The following is an 18,054-nucleotide window of genomic DNA, read 5'->3' on the forward strand; positions in this document are numbered from 1 at the left end:
TCTGGGCTCAGAAACCACATGCCAGGCTATCCCTTGCATATCCCTCTTACCCTGCTCTGGCTCTGATACCTGAAGCCTCACCTCATACATGGGCACATGCCTCACTCCACAAGGGCTCTGACTTCCTGTGCCAAGCTGCAACCCTTGTGGACACTGTCCTCACCCTGTTTAGGCTGTCTCCCTATGCCTGCTGCATCCTGTGTGAATCCCTCATTAGCGTGCTTATGTTTATAACATAAAACACCTGGGTGCTCCTCTGGCAGCTCTGACCTACCTAATGATTTTAGGATTGAATTTTTCTGGAAAAGGATGAGAAGTGGAAAAGGAAGAGCAAGAGTAAAAAGCAAGACTTTCCTTCACAATTCAAGTAAAGCAAGGATAGAAATGTTGGAGTGGATTCACTCCAATGATGTGCACAAAAGTATATGTTCCTTACCTACTGTCTGACTTTACCCCTTATCACATTCCTCTAAGAACTGTATATTCCAGGTATAGTTATACTTTTGGATTATATGCACTTATGTTTGGGAAAACAAAAAGAAAAATTTAATCAAACAGATTTTCTATTTTTCTCTTGCTGAATATTTTGGGGGATTTTAGGGTTTTTTTTTAGGGGGGAGGAACTAAAAAGGCTATTAAACATTTGCTAGTTTACCAACCTTCTCTTTATATATATATATATTTGGGATACCTCATCCTTTAGAGCAGTCATTCCCAAAAGCTCTCACTCTTAGACTGTTGTTAACTATAATACTTTTTTCAGAGTATAACTGTTAGTTCTCATTCATTCTTTTTGACATTCTGGTATGCTCTTAGGGGCAGGAAGAGGGGTAAGGAAAGGTAGAAGAGGCTGTGTAGTTTAGAAAACTCTAAAGATGATTCTGTTTCAATCCTCCTTTGATAATAACAGCATTCTGATCAAAGGAACAATATTAACATGGCAATGAAAAACTAGTGATCAATCACTTCATTTTTCTTGTCCAATGCACCATGGATTTTTTTTTTTCCTTTTCACATTTAAGTTATTTTCTTTATCTTACTGCATAAATTATCTGTGCAAGTGTCAGCTCTGCCACACTGAGTACAAAATAATCCACCTTTATAAGGCCTTCTCCTCAGAGTTCCTCTACAAAAAAGCAGAAAACATTTAGTTAGGAAAAGTCTCAATTTTTATATATGATTTAAATAATATAGTTATTAGTTTTTAATTAATTCAATAAAGTGATTTAATTAAGAAAATGGACTCAAAGAAGTACTTAAATTGGAGATATAATCCTTCCTTTTCTTCCCCCAGAAAACAGTCTCTTTTGAAACTAATTCCTATGTCCTTGATACAAAGTATTGTAATTTAAATATGAGTGGGTTTTAAACCTTTTATTTTAGTTTGTAGCAAAATTTATCTTCTAAAACATTGATGTTTTAATTTTTTACTAATAATTTCTATTTGGGACAAACATATTAAAAGTTCTGTAGAAATGGCATCTTAATCATCTGAAGAGTTTACAAAATCCTGAAAACACCTATTGTCCAAAAGACCCATCTATATAGACTATTTTGAGGTCTGAATGAAAAAATACATAAATATATAAACAAGCAAATACACGAAAACAGGATTTTACAATGTTGATTTAATACACTGTACAGAGCTAAAGATAGAAGTGGAAAATTATTACATCAATTACCCAGAGCTAAGTGTGAAAAAAAGTTTGGAAAGTAGATACAAATTGGGAAGTTTATATAAAGGATCTAGTATTAGAAAGACAGGGGAGATAAGCAGTGAAAAGACAGTCTTGAGTGGGAGGAAGGGCACTAATTCTGGTCCTTTAAACAGGATTGCATATTTACCCAGTGTGCAATTGGAAGCAATAAAAATAAACTTTAGGTATATAAATCCCTGGTTGGGCTAATTTGGGCCATCTACAAGAATGGTCAAACCTAAGAAACACATGTTCAAAAACCTAAATATCAAATTTCTGAGCCATATCTTATCTATTCAAAGGATTTTGATGACTCCCAATACGGTCTTTGATATCCTTGAATTACAAGCTTTCCAGTCCATCAAGGATATACAGAGGTTGGTGGTTATATGCAGATCATATATTACTTCTCCAAATTCACTGTTCCGTTATCAAGAAAGAAATGTATTTTGTTTGGATTCCAGTCAGAGCACCAGCCTTCTAGAACCTCAAGAATTGATTTAGTTACCTTTACCTACATCCTAGTCTACTTTTTCTGCCCTAACTCTGTATTACTGAAACATATGCCTCCAACACAAAAACAGAGATTATCCTCTCTCAAGACTCCAGGGATGGGGGTGGTAGGAGTCGTGTTTCTGCCTTTATACCTTTGCAAAAAGCTACTCACTATAAAGACTGCCTTTGGTTGGGGTCTACAGCATAGGCCAATCACCCTATGATCATAATATCTGATAACCATAGCCTGGAATAGCTCTGGGAAGGCAAATCAATCAGTCACACTGTGATAGAATACAATGAGTCTTCTTTTTAAAATATCTGAAGTTCATAATCACCATTTGTATCAAATAGCCAGAAATGCTAGGCTAATATTCTCCCACATCTCTTTCTCTGAGTTTCTGAGAAGTTGAATCATAATCGACTCAAGTCTGAAACTATAGTACAATTCCACAACTACAGTTGGAATTATTGTGCCAGATTAGGAGAGAACAATAGATAAGTATTTATAACCTGCAAAGTCTACTGAAATTTCACAGCTGCCCTGGCAGTGCCTAAAGAAACAGATAAAATAGCCTATTTTCAGGCCTGTGATTTTTCCAAGAAGCAATCCCAGTGGCTTACTGATACATACTACAGCTCTGGCTTCTGGTTCCTATCCGGAGGATCTATAAATTTACTAAGAAGATGTAAAGAATCTATTCCAATAAACTGGAGAAAAAAACAATGTCAATCAACAAGCAGCAAACAAGCTAGCCTAGTTAGAAAACTCCCTCTGTCTCTCCTTCTGACACATCTAACATGTTTGTCTATTCTAAAAACATCCTGGGCCTATTGAAGGTCAGAAAAGTATGAACCCTGTTATTTTCTGCCTCAAATTATCCCTGTGTGTACAAAATAACCTTAAGGCTGCCACATCTTTCTCCGGTGGAGTGGCTGGTGGGTTTGAACCACCAATGTTTGGGTTAGCAGTCCAGCACTTTAGCACTGCACCACCAGGGCTCCTTTACTTTGTATTACTTTCTGTAAAACCCAGTTGGCCGGATCTCTTCCCTTTACTTCCACATCCTGCACCTAAAGGATTGGGGACTATAGTTAAAAGCTGATAAAGCACCTTTGAGGCCAATACTATTTAGCTGGACCATCTTCTGACCCTCCTCAAGACAGCTATCTATTCCTGATTACACCTCTTTATTCACTGAAGTCTTCAGCACCTAGCTCAGACCAAATGTTTCCATTGTCCTGGAATCTGGGACCTAGATGATTATAAGATTCATATGGATGATTCATACAGTAACTTGGCTTCTCTGTTACTGGATGTCTTCACCATCAATAAACTTCCCAATACTTCATAATTATCAACCACTCTTATAAGCCACACTCCAAATCTTGTCCTCCCTTAAACTGCTTCATCTCTGAAGTCACAAATCAGACGTTCCACTCACTGTCTACAATCTCTTATCTTTTCAGGTTGCTCACTCGTTTACTCCCAGAACAGTTGTTTATTAATTACATTGATGCCTCGAGTCTATTTTCTCTCCAATTTTCTCACTACCCATTCTGTTCTCTCTTCTCTATCCAGCTTAAGTCAACTGCTTCACATGTTCTCTAGCCAAAACCTGAAACTGTCTTGCACTCATTTCCTTCACATCCACTTGACAAAACTCCAGTTCTGGAAAAATTAGAGGAATCCAACTATCATCATGCTCCATATCTGATCCAGGAGTGGTGCTGGAGAAAAATTATTAAAACCATTAAACTAGGTAAAGAATCCTTCTACAGTTCCCTAGTCAACTTCCTTCTGACTTCTCACTTTCCACAATAACTGTTTCAAACCTTCCCTAACCATCAAAATTCCAGCTCCACGGCCTCCTCCTTTACTCTCAGGACATGTTCTGTTCTACTTCACTGTTGTTAGATTGAAACTTGAAAAATTTTCTGTCACTCATGTTGTGGGGTTGTTAACCAATGTCATAAAACAATATGTGTACTACTGTTTCGTGAGAAACTATTTGTTCTGTAAGCCTTCACCTGAAGTACAATAAAAAAAAAAAATTTCTGTCACTAAATATCACAAACATACCTATTCCTACTTTCCTTCCTTTCTAATACAACTGAAAAATTGCTCCTCCTTCTATCTAAAGCTCCTAATCCCTTGCAGCCTTGATTACATATACTCTGCCTTGTATTTGTTGTTTTTGTCAACTGCTGTCAAGTCGATTTCGACTCATGGCAATCCAATGTGTGCAAAGTAGAACTGTGCTCCATAGAGTTTTCAAGGCTGTGACCTTTCAAAGCAGATCACCAGGCTTATCTTCTGAGGCGCCCCTGAGTGGGTCCCAACTGCCAAGCTTTCGGCTAGTAGTTGAGAATTTAACCCTATGTGTCACCCAGGGATTCCTCTGCCTTATATTGTTGTGTGCCATTGAGTCAATTCTGACCCATAGCGACCCTATAGGACACAGTAGAACTGCTCCATAGGGTTTCCTAGGCTGTAATCTTTACGAGAGCAGATCTCCTGGTCTTTTCTCCCTTGTAACTGCTGGTGGGTTTGAACTGCTGACCTTTCAGTTAACAGCTGAATGCTTAAACATTGTGCTACCAGGGCTCCTTCTACCTTGTATACTTAACCTTTTATTCTGTATTAGCATCGTCATGTCAATATTTAAACATGCTCACATCTTTCCCATCTTAAAAACAAAACAAATAAAAACAATAACAATGAAGAAAAACCACATTAATCTTATTCTTTCTGCAGCTAATTACCCTCCCTCTTTCTTACCCCTCACAATTAAATGTCTTGAACAAGGTGATCATACTGTATCCATTTCCGTGGCTTCCTCTCATCCCTCAGTTCATTCCAACCTGGCATCAGTCCCCTATACTCCATGGAAATGGTTCTCCCTAAGTTTACCAATGACATTCTCTCTAAATCTGATATGATATTTTTAAGTCTTTACTTTGCTTGACCTCTTAAAATTTAAATTTTGGATGACTTCTTCCTTTTAAAAACATTAGTTTCCCCATGGCTCCTATGATACCGTATTCTTCTCTTTTTTCTCCTACCTGTATGTCTACTCCTTGGAAACCCTGGTAGTGTAGTGGTTAAGTGTTACAGCTGCTAACCAACAGGTCAGCACTTCGAATCCACCAGGCGCTCCTTGGAAACCCTATGAGGCAGTTCTCCTCTGTCCTGTGGGGTTGGTATTAGTAGGAATCGACTCATTGGCAACAGATTTGGGTTTTTTTTTTTTTTTTTTGGTATGGCCACTCCTTATTAAATGGTCCCCTATTCCACCATATCTTCCTCGAACTGCCCTTAAATGTTGGCATTCCAGAGATCCTCTTCTCTTCTCACTTTATACTCTTTCATTGGTAGATTTCCGCTACTCCAAATATTTATTCTATGCCACACTTCTCTCATGAGCTTCTGATCCATATAACCATCTACATACTTACTAAATATCTCAAAGCAAATATGCTACAGCCAACTAAAATTCACTACATTCAAAATGGAGCTCATAATTTTCTCTCCTAAAAAGTACAGTGTTCCCCATTACAGCTAGTGGCAATACAATCTATGCTTAAGTCATAAATCTGAGAATCGTCCTTGCCTCTTTCCTCTCTCTCATTATTTAATAAAATGATCTAGCAATCCTATTATTTATATTTCCTTAAAGTGTCTTAAATGTCTTAAATCTGTCTACTTCTCCAATCCACCATTCGTCTGGGAATTCCATTTGGATTTTATTTTGCTGAAATGAGTGAGGAAGGAATGAAGCTTTATTTCTATAGAGTTAGTCTGCTCTCCTGATTTCATTATTTAATAATCATAATTTATCACAATTGTAAATGCCACTTGTATCATAATCATTTATATACGTATTTGGATCTACTCCTTGATTATCAATTATATACAATTATATACACCGATATCTCTGTCTATTCATTCACTAATACAAAAACAAAACAAAACAAAACAAACCAAACCTGTTACAATTGAGTCGCTTCTGACTCATGGAAACTCCATGTGTTATAGAGTACATCTGAGCTCCATAGGTTTCCTTGGCTATAATCTTTAGGGAAGCAGATTGTCAGGCCTTTCTTCCACTGAGCCACAATAGAAGTGCTAAATTAAAAATTCTTAAAATAGTATAGGGCAAGTAAGGAGGAATTATTAACCTATTAACCTAAATATAAGTAGGCATTAGGCAGAGAGGAAGTGGGAAAGTAAAAGTATTCAAAATGTATCAAGGAAAACTTGATAAAAATCCAGTCACAGTGGACTATTCTACTGGGATACAACTAAAAGATTAGAAAGTAATATAAATGCAAAATATATTTTAAATAGATACTCTTTATAAAATATATAAATTTATATCCTTTGAATTCAAATTTTAAATTTTTGAATATCCATGGGACATTTTATAAAGTTAGTTATGTAGTTGTTCACTTGAAAACTTGTAAAATTCAAAACAGTATTATATTATTGGATGCATTAGATGATTACAATCCGGTATATTAATTTAAAAAAAAAGAGTAAAATTCTATATATATGGAAATTAAGGATACCCCTGAATAATCCTCAGATCAAAGAGGAAGGAACTCAAACTAAATTTTAGGCTCCTGGAAGCCTGATAGACTAAACTCAGCACTTTCTCTCTTTTCCTTTTAGGAGTCTCCGAAACAGAAACACAAACTCCAGTTTTGCAGATTCTGGAGATATACAGAACCCCTAAACACAAAATTGGATGAAGTGTTGCCAAAGGCAGTAACGATAAAACAAGAGTATGAAAATACAGCAAAAGAGGACATTCATTGCTGTAGATCTCAGAAAAAAGTTATTAGATGACATCTCCAAAGTAAGTGACTTATTTTAATATCTAAAAGCAATACTTTTTGTAAACAATAATTAGATTTGAGGATGCAAGCCGGCTGTGAGAACTTTAAGGAACTAGTTTGGTCCCAAAGGGAAGGAGAAGTAGGGGGCTGAATAAGGAATCACTCAGAGAAGTCCTATTTGCAGAAAACAGTCCATTAATGAAACTAAAACTGCTGATCTTCACTGGCAGATGAGATCTAGGCTAAGAGAACTAATTCACACACATAATCCTGTAACATAAAAAAAAAAAAATTCTGCTACCATAGATTTATGGGCTTTCCTCTTCTCTGATTTGAGCGTCGTGCAACTAGCTGATCCAGGAAGATCTAACCTCACTTAAAGACAAAATAACCAGAAAGACACTAGTACAAACTCAACAACAATAATAATAATAAATACTGCAAGAAGAAAGGAGGAAAGGAATCAGCATATAAAATGGTAGATGAAGAATTATCACTAAAAATACTGGCATGGAACAGAGAAAAATTTTCATGAAATGTACTTCCAGGAAAAATATTAATGAAAGAACCCCACCTCCTTAAGTCAAGAACGCCAATCAGAAAAGAGATAAAATGTAAGCTGTCAGGATTCAAGAAAAAGTGGTAGAGAAAAATAAAACCATCACACAAATGAGGAGCACATGACAGAAAATATGGTAAATGTCACAGAGGACAAGATTGAGAAATATGAGCATAAATAAGATCAATAGACATTAGAGATAAACGCAAAAGATTTAAACAATAGTTGTAGAAGACAGGAGATACAGTATTTACAATAAACAGTACCTTTGAAGAAGAAAACCAAAAACAAAGCAGCAAAATACTTAAAGTTATAATTCAAAAAAATTTTCCAGAAAACAAAATGCCTTGAGAGGAGTTTCCCTATCAATAATAGCAAAGTAGCTTGAATGCACTACCAACCCTCCACTGATAAAAATGTATGAAGTCTGGATAAAATATTTTAAAATAACTATTTTAAAGCTCCACATTTAGTTAGAGAGCAACTCCCCACCCACCTCCCTAGTTTTCACAGAACACAGAGTTTAGATTTTCAGCAGAATTATTTGGCTGAGGAGTTAGAGGTTGAAATTTAAGACTTTCAGAGTCTGGAAAATAAAGAGGTAAAAATCCAAGAAAGAAGATAGCTGGCCACAGATGAGTGAACACCAGAATCTGCAAATAAATTTCCCTGAAATCCTTTGTTGATTCCTGAATGGCAAATGTGCAGGATTAAACCCCAAGGAACTCAGAAGAAACCAACAGTAAGGAAAGCTAAAGTAGTTGAGCTGAGATCTCAGCAACTTCCTGGGAACATAAAGTTTGGAGTACAAGTCATACCAAATTAGAGGGCTTGGTAAACACCTTGGCAATTCCACTGCAAGTCTATGAGTTAGGAGAAAAAAGCAGGTCCAAAGACTAAGGGCTATCCTCTAAGATGAAAGGCAAAATTTCAACAGACTTGACCTACTGTGATGGTTAAGATTGTGTGTCAAATTGGCTGGGCCATGATTCTTAGTGTTTTGGCAGTTGTATAATATTGTGATCACTTCCCTGTTGAAATGTGATATGTGATCACCCCCATGATGGAATCTGCTTAATCGTACCGGCAGGGGTGAGGCCTGTGGTGGCTCACCACCCCCTCAGCCTTCATCTCTTTGCCCTCCGGCGCCTACTTCCTTCCTGCTCACCTTGCCAAAGTTTTTGGCTTGTTCTGGATCTTGCTGCTGTCTCTTGTTCGTCTGACTTTCAGTTCTTGGGACCTGAGCTAGCAGCTTACCTGCTGATCTTGGGATTCATCAACCTTCACAGCCTGTGCACAAGAGCCCTGCTCTCCGACCTGCCAATCTTGGGTTCGCCAGCCCCTGCGGCTACATGAATCAGGAGAAACCTCTATCCTGATCTGTGGACTTGGGACGTTCCAGCCTCTACAATCACATGAACTATTTCCTTGATATAAATCTCTCTCTCTATATATATATATTTATACGCTTTATTGGTTTTGCTTCTCTAGAGAACCCAGCCTAAGACACCTACCATAACTTAAAACCAAACCTTCTCATGAACCAAATAATTTGCCAGTAACTTAAGTGCCATAAAACAAAACAGACAAACAAAAATCAACACTTTTCAAAGCAGGATAACAGAATCCAGAACCACTACAACATAGCAACTATAAGGTTCATCATACAACTAAAAATTACTAGACAAGCAAAGAAGTTAGAAAAGGTAAATAGTTGGAAATTAAATAACATATGCCTGAATAACCTATAAGTCAAAAGAGAAATCACAAGAGAAATATAAAGTATTTAATACTGAATGACAATGATAAAACTACATGCCAAAATGTATGAGATGCAACTAAAGCTACACTTAGAAGGAAATGTACAGTTTCAAATGCTTTTATCTGTAAATAACAAAGGTATAAAATAATGACCTAAGAATCTACCTCAAGATGATACAAAAAAGAAGAGTAGAGTAAACTCAAAGGAAACCAAAGGAAAGAAATAATAAAAGCAAAAGAAGAAATCAATGAAATAGATAAACAATAAAGAAAATTAACAAAGCCAAAAAAAAAGGGTTCTTTATAAAGATCAGCAAAATTCATAAAGCCTCTAGCTAGATTATCAAGAAAAAAAAAGAGAAAGAACATAGATAACTAATTTCAACAATGAAAGACTGGATATCACTACAGATCTTACAGATATTAAAAAACTTATAAGTGAATATTAAGAAGAAATTTATGTAAATAATTTCAACAACTTAAATAGACAATATCCTTGAAAAATATAACTTACCAAAATTCAAACCAGATGCAACAAAATAATTGAATATTTCTATATCTGTTAAAGAAATATAATTTGTTATCAAAAATCCACAAGTAAAAATTCCAATCAGGTAGATGGTTTTACTGGTGATTAAGAAAGAAGTAAAAATATGCTCACACAAACAGTTTTAGAAAACAGAGGAGGTAAAAACATTCCCAGTTTGTTTTATCAGCATAACCCTCACGTCAAAACCTGACAAGAACATTGCAAATAAACAAACACTATCCTTATGAACATCAACACAGAAACCTTCAAAAATATTATTAAATCGAATCAAGAAATGCATAAAAAGGCTAATACATTGGGGTCAAGACAGATTTACTTCAAGCATAAATAAAATGTTTTAGTATTTGAAATCAGCCAACATATTATACCATATTAAAAGAATAAAGGAGAAAAAGCATGTGATTGTTTCAGTATATGTAGAAAAACCATTTCAAAAATTCAACACATATTCATGACAAAACTAACAACAAACTAGAAATAGAAAAAATTTCTTTGTTCTGATGAATGGTATCCACAAAAAAACAATAACTTTCATTACACCAAAAGGCAAAAGATTGAAAGCTTTTGAATTGGGAGTAAGGAAGGAACTAATAAAGGTGAAAAGAGAAACAAGTGAACTAGATAACAAAAAAAATAGTAAAACAAATAAAGAACTAGTTCTTTGTAAATAAACAAATCAGACAAGCTAGCATAATTAGGGAAAAAGGCGAGAGAACACAAGTACACAAAGAAATGAGACCACCTTACCTACATTATGGAGCCCTGGTGGTGCAGTGGTTTAAGTGTTTGGCTGCTAATCAAAAGGTTGGCAGTTCAAATCCACCAGCCGCTCCTTGAAAACCCTATGGGGCAGTTCTACTCTGTCCTATAGGGTCACTATGAGTTGGAATTGACCCAACGGCAACAAGTTTACCTAGACTATGCAAATACATTTGAAAGCCTAGAAGAATTAATTATTTTTTTAGGAAAATATAATTTTGCTAAACTAAACCAGATTGATGGAGAATCTAAACTGATTAGTTACTATGGACTAAAAAGGTCATTTTCAATGAGTTACTTCTCAAAAAATTAATTGGCCTATTCAAAGTGGAAGCTTACTAAATCTTTTAAAAAGATAAATCCAATGAAGAAAAGCTACCACAAAATTTTTAATTATATGTATAGCTTTGATTAAAAAAAAAAAGAAAAAAAAACCCTGAAGAAGCCCCCCTACGCATACAAATACATATGAAGACTGGAGACAAACCTTATTTATGACTATCTATACAAAAATCCATCATTACTTAACAGCAAACAATGTCCAGCAACATACTGAAAAAATTCAAACAGCATGATCAGCTGGAGTTTATTCCAGAAATGCAAGAGTGGTTTAATATTAGAATGTTTATTAATAAAATTCACCATGTGTTACGGGTTGAACTGTGTGCCCCAAAAGATATATACCCTCAGTACCCATGAATGTGACATTTGGAAATAGTGTCTTTACAGATGTAATTAGTTAACATGTGGCCGTACTGGGGCAGAGTTGGCCCCAATCCAATATAACTGGGGTCCTTATATAAAGAGAAGAGACACAGACATACACAGGGAAGACGGCCAGGTAAAGATAGAGGCAGAGACGGTAGTTAGGCTTCCACAAACCAAAAAACACTTGGGGCTACCAGTAGCTGGAATAGACCAGGAGGGATCTTCCCCTACAGCCTTCAGAGAGAGCTTGACCCTGCTGACACCTTGATTTGGACTTCTAGGCTCCAGAATTGTGAAAGAAAAAAATTCTATCATTTAAAAATTTCTATCAGTTTGTAGTACATTGTTAGAGCAGCCCCAGGAAATAAATACACCATATAAGTAGACGAAAAGATTACATTTACATGAATATTTCAACAGATAATAAAAAGGAACTTGATAAAAAGTCATTCTTGATTACAAACTCTCAATAAAATAGAAATGATGGATATTTCCTTCACATAATACAAGACATCTACTTCAACCCAAAAGCAAACTTTATACAAGTCAAGGATGGCCATTATCACCATTACTAACGTGGGCTCAAGGTACAAGCCAATAGATTAGACTTAAAGACTGCATACAGACAACATATACTGGAAGAAAATTTACTTATAATTGCAGACACATACAAAATGAAAAGCTTAGAAATTACAATAAATATTTAAGGCCTACAGATAGAAATTTTAAACTGAAAAATACCATTGTGAAATTAAAAAACTTGAACAATGGAAAGGCATACCATGTTCTTGGATAGCAAAATATAACTTCATAATAATGTGAATTCTCCCTAAACCAATAAAAATTTTGCCAAGAGGTTTTTGTTTTTATTGAATTATATAAAAATGTAAGAGGATTCTGGTTGTTTTTGTTTTTAATTGCACAAAAACTATAAACAAGCATGAACAGTCAAGAAATTTCTGAGAATAACTGAGAACCTTTTTTACCTCCGTATATTAAAATACATTCACGTGTGGTACTGTGATACTGGAACATAATTAGATAGTCAGGCAAAAGGAGCATAATCCAAAGTCCAGAAAGAGACCCAAATATATTCAGGGAGAAATCAAAATAAGGAGCTTTCCTCCATGCAGTCATGCTGGGATCCTAGCTCACTTCATCTTATCTAGACACCCGCTAGGACATCTGAGTCCTCCAATGGCTCCTATGTATCCACCCAGCAGATGAGGGAAGATGAGAGGGTAAAGGATCATATAGCAAGTTTATAGGGGTCAGGCCTGGAAGTGGCCCATTTTCCATTGGCCCTACTAAACTGTTAGCGAAGCTGGGAAATACATTCTAGCTATCTGCTCATAAGTAAAGAAAACAGCAGTATACATCAGACTATATTACTTAACTATTAAAAAAAGCAAATTTTCTTTACTAAATACTTTCGGACACTATACTTTGCTTATTTTAAGAGTCCAGACCTAGATTCAAGTTATTTTTCCTAGCCCCAGATCTCTTATCTTGCTCATTGGCCTCTTTTCCCCCAATACATATATTCTATGCATCAAAGCTGACTGCTTCTAAATCTATGTCCAGTCCAAACTCTATGATTTTATATCTGCTTTTATAACAATTCCCCTCTATTTAAAATATAGATGTGTGCGTATATTTGGTTGATGTTCTTCCTTGCTTCTTTACACATTTCTTTCCTAACAGACTGCAAGTGTTTTCAGAATGAGTGCTGTGTAAAAAAATGTGTAATCATCTAGTCAGTGTTTGATGCATATACTACAAAAGGTCCTGCCGTCACCTGCAGGTGTGACATGCCTAAAAATGAACAAGTCCTTTTTCTGACACACCAAATCTTTTTCCTACACCCCAAATCTTTTTCCTAGCACAGTTAATAAAACTACCTGCTACTTAAATTCCCAGGGTCTTTGTGCCTTCCTCAATATCCAAGTTCAAGGTTAATCTAATTAATACTGTTTTATTCACTTTGTTTTATAATGCTTAAAGATGTATGCATCTTTACATTAAAAACTAAAAAATAAATCACTAAAAAATAACTACATGTAAATATTGGTTTTTTTTTCTGATATACTGCAGGCATCTTAATTTTTATGTATCTCGATAGCTTAGAAAAATTTTCTTTTATTATCATTTCTGTTCCATTTGTTCTCTGTCTCTGTCCTCTAGGAACACCAATTTGCAGTTTTATCTTATCTACATATTTCCTTTCTTTTTTCATTTGTATTTTTATTTCTATCCTTCATTTTTTGTTTCCTAAGAGAATTTTTCAAGGTTGTCTTTGAATTCACTTATTTTCTGTACGGTCAAATTTACTCCTTAATTCTTCCATCTTGTATTGGTTTCCTGTGGTTACTTTAACAAATTACCACAAAGTAGATGGCTCAAAAGAACAGAAATTTATTCTCTCACAGTTCTGGAGGCCAGAAGTTTGAAACCAAGGTATCAGCAGAGCCGTGCTCCCTCTGAAGGCTCTAGGGAAGAATTTGTTCCTTGCCTCTTCCAGCTTCTGGTGGCTCGAGGTATTCCTTGGCTTGTGGCTGCATCACTCCAGTTTCTGCCTTGTGGTCATATTGCGTCCTTCTCTTCTATGTCTAGTGTTGAATCTCCTTCTGCCTCTCTCTCTTATAAGGATATATGTGATTGCATTTAGGGCCCACCTGGATAATCCAGGATAAACTCCTCTCAAAATCCTTAACTTAATCACATTTTTTACCAAAGATAATACTCACTCTTTTGACATACAAGGTAATAGTTACACGTTCTGGGGGATTAGAATGTAAACTTTTTTTTTTTTGGGGGGGGGGAGCCACAGTTTAGCCCACTACACATCCCTCTAGGAGCTGAAAGCAACTACCGGCTGACAGCCAGCAAGGAAATGAGTACCTCAGTCCTATAACTGCAAGGAACTGAATTCTGCCAACAACCTGAATGAGCTGGGAGCAGATTCTTCCCAAGAGCCTCCAGACGAGAACTCAGTTAACACCTTGATTTCATCCTTTGAGACCATGAGCAGAGAATCCAGCCATGCTATGCCTGGACTTTAGAATTAGAGAACTATAAGCAAACAAATGGGTGTTGCTATAAGTCACTAAGTTTGTGGTAATTTAGTATGCAGCAATAGAAAACCAACCCACATGCTAAAACCCTAATCTAAGACACTACACTCTGTAGCCTATACTACAGAAACAACCTCCTAATTGTTCTTCCTATTTCAACTCGTTTCCTTATACTCTATTCTCTCTAAGTAATCTTTTCAAAACAGATGAGATCATGTCACTCATTTGCTTAAGACCTTCCAATAGCTTTGCCATTACTTAAAATAAAATCCCAAACTTTAACATGGTCTATGGTATTCTATTTGATCTAGCTGTCATCTAATTCTCCACCTCAATGCTTACCTCTCATTACAGGTATTCATTTTGCAAACATGCTAAACTCATTCTCACTTCAGTGGTTTTATATAAGTTCTTCTTTCTGCGTAGAACATTCATTAGCCATCTTTCAGCTTTGAACATTCAGCTCAAATGCTACCCACTTCTATGACTACCCTTCCTATGACTGTCTTAATCTACCTCCCATACCAGTCATTCCCTATTTGCTTATCCTGCTTTCTTTTTATGCTATATTTTATTATCTGAAATTAAAATATCATTATGTGTTCACTTATTTAGTGTTTGTCTCCCTGTAAGGCTCTAAACTAAATGCAGGCAGCCTTTTTTGGTCTTGCTAGTACATAGAACAGGGCCTTGTACGTAGTTTCTGAGGAAATAAATAGGACTGGTGCCCCAGAGGAAATCCTCCTCTTCCCCAGCTCCCAGTCCTCTGTTTGAATTTGCAATACCAATTAGTAGTAACTTTCAAAAGTTTCTCCATGTAGTAAAAAATCCCAATGCTTCCAATCTACAAGGAAGCCTACACCCCAAATTTGTTTTGCATGCCTATGGTCAAAGCCCTCCATGTGTCTGTCAGTTTGTCATACCGTGGGGGCTTGCGTGTTGCTGTGATGCTAGAAGCTATACCACCAGTATTCAGATACTAACAGGGTCACCCATGGTGGACAGGTTTCAGCTGAGTTTCCAGACTAAGACAGACTAGAAAGAAGGACCCAGCACTCTAATTCCGAAAATAATTAGCCAGTGAAAATTTTATGAATAGCAGTGGAACATTTTCCAATATAGTGCTGGAAGATGAGCTCCCCACGTTGGAAGGCACTCAAAAGACAACTGGGGAAGAGCTGCCTCCTCAAAGTAGAGTCGACCTTAATGGCGTGGATGAAGTAAAGCTTTGGGACTTTCATTTGCTGATGTGGCACGACTCAAAATGACAAGAAATAGCTGTAAACATCCATTAATAATCAGAATGTGGAATGTATGAAGTATGAATCTAGGAAAACTGGAAATGATAAAAAATGAAACAGACTGTGTAAACATCAATATACTAGGCATTAGCAAGCTGAAATGAACTGGTATTGGCCATTTTGAATTGGACAATCATATGGTCTACTATGCCAAGAATGACAACTTGAAGAAGAATGGGGCTGCATTCATCGTCAAAAAGAACATTTCAAGATCTATCCTGAATTACAATGCTGTCAGTGATAGGATAATATCCATACGCCTATAAGGAAGACCAGTTAATACGACTATTACTCAAATTTACGCACCAACCACTAAGGCCAAAGATGAAAAAACTGAAGGCTTTTACCAGCTTCTGCAGTCTGAAATTGATCGAATATTCAATCAGGATGTGTTGATAATTACTGGTGATTGGAACGGGAAAGTTGGAAACAAAGAAGAAGGATCTGTAGCTGTAAAATATGGCCTTGGTGATAGAAATGATGCCAGAGATTGTATGACAGAATTTCGCAAGACCAACGACTTCTTCACTGCAAATACCTTTTTTCACTAACATAAAGGGTGACTATACACATGGACTTTGCCAGATGTAATACACAGGAATCAAATCGACTACATCTGTGGAAAGAGACGATGGAAAAGCTCAATATCATCAGTCAGAACAAGGCCAGGGGCCAACTGTGGAAAAGACCATGAATTACTCATATGTGAGTTCAAGCTGAAACTGAAGAAAACTAGAACAAGTCCACGACAACCAAAGTATGACCCTGAGTACATTCCACCTGAATTTAGAGACCATCTCAAGAATAGATTTGACAGGTTGAACACTAATGACCAAAGAAAAGAAGAATTGTGGAAGACATCAAGGGTATCATACACGAAGAAAGCAAAAGGTCATTAAAAACACAGGAGAGAAAGAAAAGACAAAAATGGATGTCAGAAGAGACTCTGAAACTTGCTCTTGAAAGTTGAGTAGATAAATCAAAAAAGAAGAAATGATGAACTAAAACAACTAAACAGAAGACTTCAAAGGGCAGTTCGAGAAGACAAAGTAAAGTATTGTAACGACATGTGCAAAGAGCTGGACATAGAAAACTGAAAGGGAAGAACACGCTCACCATTTCTCAGGCTGAAAGAACTGAAGAAAAAATTCAAGCCTCAAGTTGCAATAGTGAAGGATTCTATGGGGGAAAATATAAAATGATGCAGGAAGCATCAAAAGAAGATAGAAGGAACACACAGAATCATTATGCCACAAAGAACTGGTCAACGTTCAACCATTTCAAGAGGTAGCATATAACAGGAACCAATGATACTGAAGGAAAAAGTCCAAGCTATACTGAAGGCACTGGGGAAAAACAAGGCTCTGGGAATTGACGGAATACCCATTGAGATGTTTCAACAAATGGATGCAGTGCTGGAAGTGCTCACTCATCTATGCGAAGAAATTTGGAAGAGCTACCTGGCCAACCAACTGGAAGAGATCCCCATTTATGCCTATTCCCAAGAAAGGTGATCCAACTGAATGCAGAAATTATCAAACAATATCTTTAATGTCACACAGAAGAAAATTTTGCTGAAGATCACTCAAAAGCAGCTGTAACAGTATATCGACAGGGAACTGGAAGAAATTCAAGCCAGGGGAGGCAGGGCCAAGATGGCGGAGTAGTCAGACGCTTCTGGTGATTCCTCTTACAACGGAGACCCCAAAAAACAAGTGAATTGATTATACATGACAATCTAGGAGCCCTGAACATCAAAGGCAAAGTTGAGGAATTGGACTGAGTGGCAGGGGGAGGGAGAGACAGTTTGGAAGCAGCGAGGAGTTCCCAGACCTGAGCTGGCAAGAGCCTGAGCCCTTTAGGCCTGAGCAGCTCAGGGTGTACGGTGAGGCAGGCAAGCAGCGGCACTCGGGAGGCATTTTCCACACCAGGAGAGATCCAGTGACAGAGAGTCTACTCAGCGATCCAGAACCAGTGAGAAGCAGCCCTTAACTGGTGAAAGATAAGTACTTATGTCTGGCCTACTGTGAAAATCAAAAACACTCCCTTTAGGGAAAAACCTCTCTCCCAGTTAACTCCCCACTCCCTCCTCTGCACTGGGTCCAGGACGGTTTCTGCGATTGCCAAGTTCCCTAGGCAGAAGTAGGACCTGTCATGCACCCTGAGCCTTTCTCCTGGCCTTAGAGAGTCAACAAATTAACAAACAGGGGAAAAAATAATCTGCTGGCTCCCCTAAACCAGGAATTCAGGGAAGGTGCAGCTCCTTTGCCTAGGCACAGGCATCAGGGATCCATGGACTTTGAGTGCC

At 36.9% G+C, this 18,054-nt stretch overlaps 1 protein-coding gene across 1 annotated transcript in view; it reads right to left on the reverse strand.

Annotated features, from left to right (window-relative positions):
* Positions 1-202: 202 nt before the first annotated feature.
* The window catches only part of GLIPR1L2 (GLIPR1 like 2), a 45,254-nt gene continuing 27,402 nt past the window's right edge, over positions 203-18,054 (reverse strand). The window contains 1 exon segment of the mRNA XM_023738905.1: positions 203-1,126. Within this exon segment, the coding sequence (XP_023594673.1) occupies positions 1,018-1,126 (109 nt within the window). The 3' untranslated portion in view covers positions 203-1,017.

Source organism: Trichechus manatus, unplaced genomic scaffold (genome assembly GCF_000243295.1).
Source record: "Trichechus manatus latirostris isolate Lorelei unplaced genomic scaffold, TriManLat1.0 scaffold00125, whole genome shotgun sequence".
NCBI classification, from domain to species: Eukaryota; Metazoa; Chordata; class Mammalia; order Sirenia; family Trichechidae; genus Trichechus; species Trichechus manatus.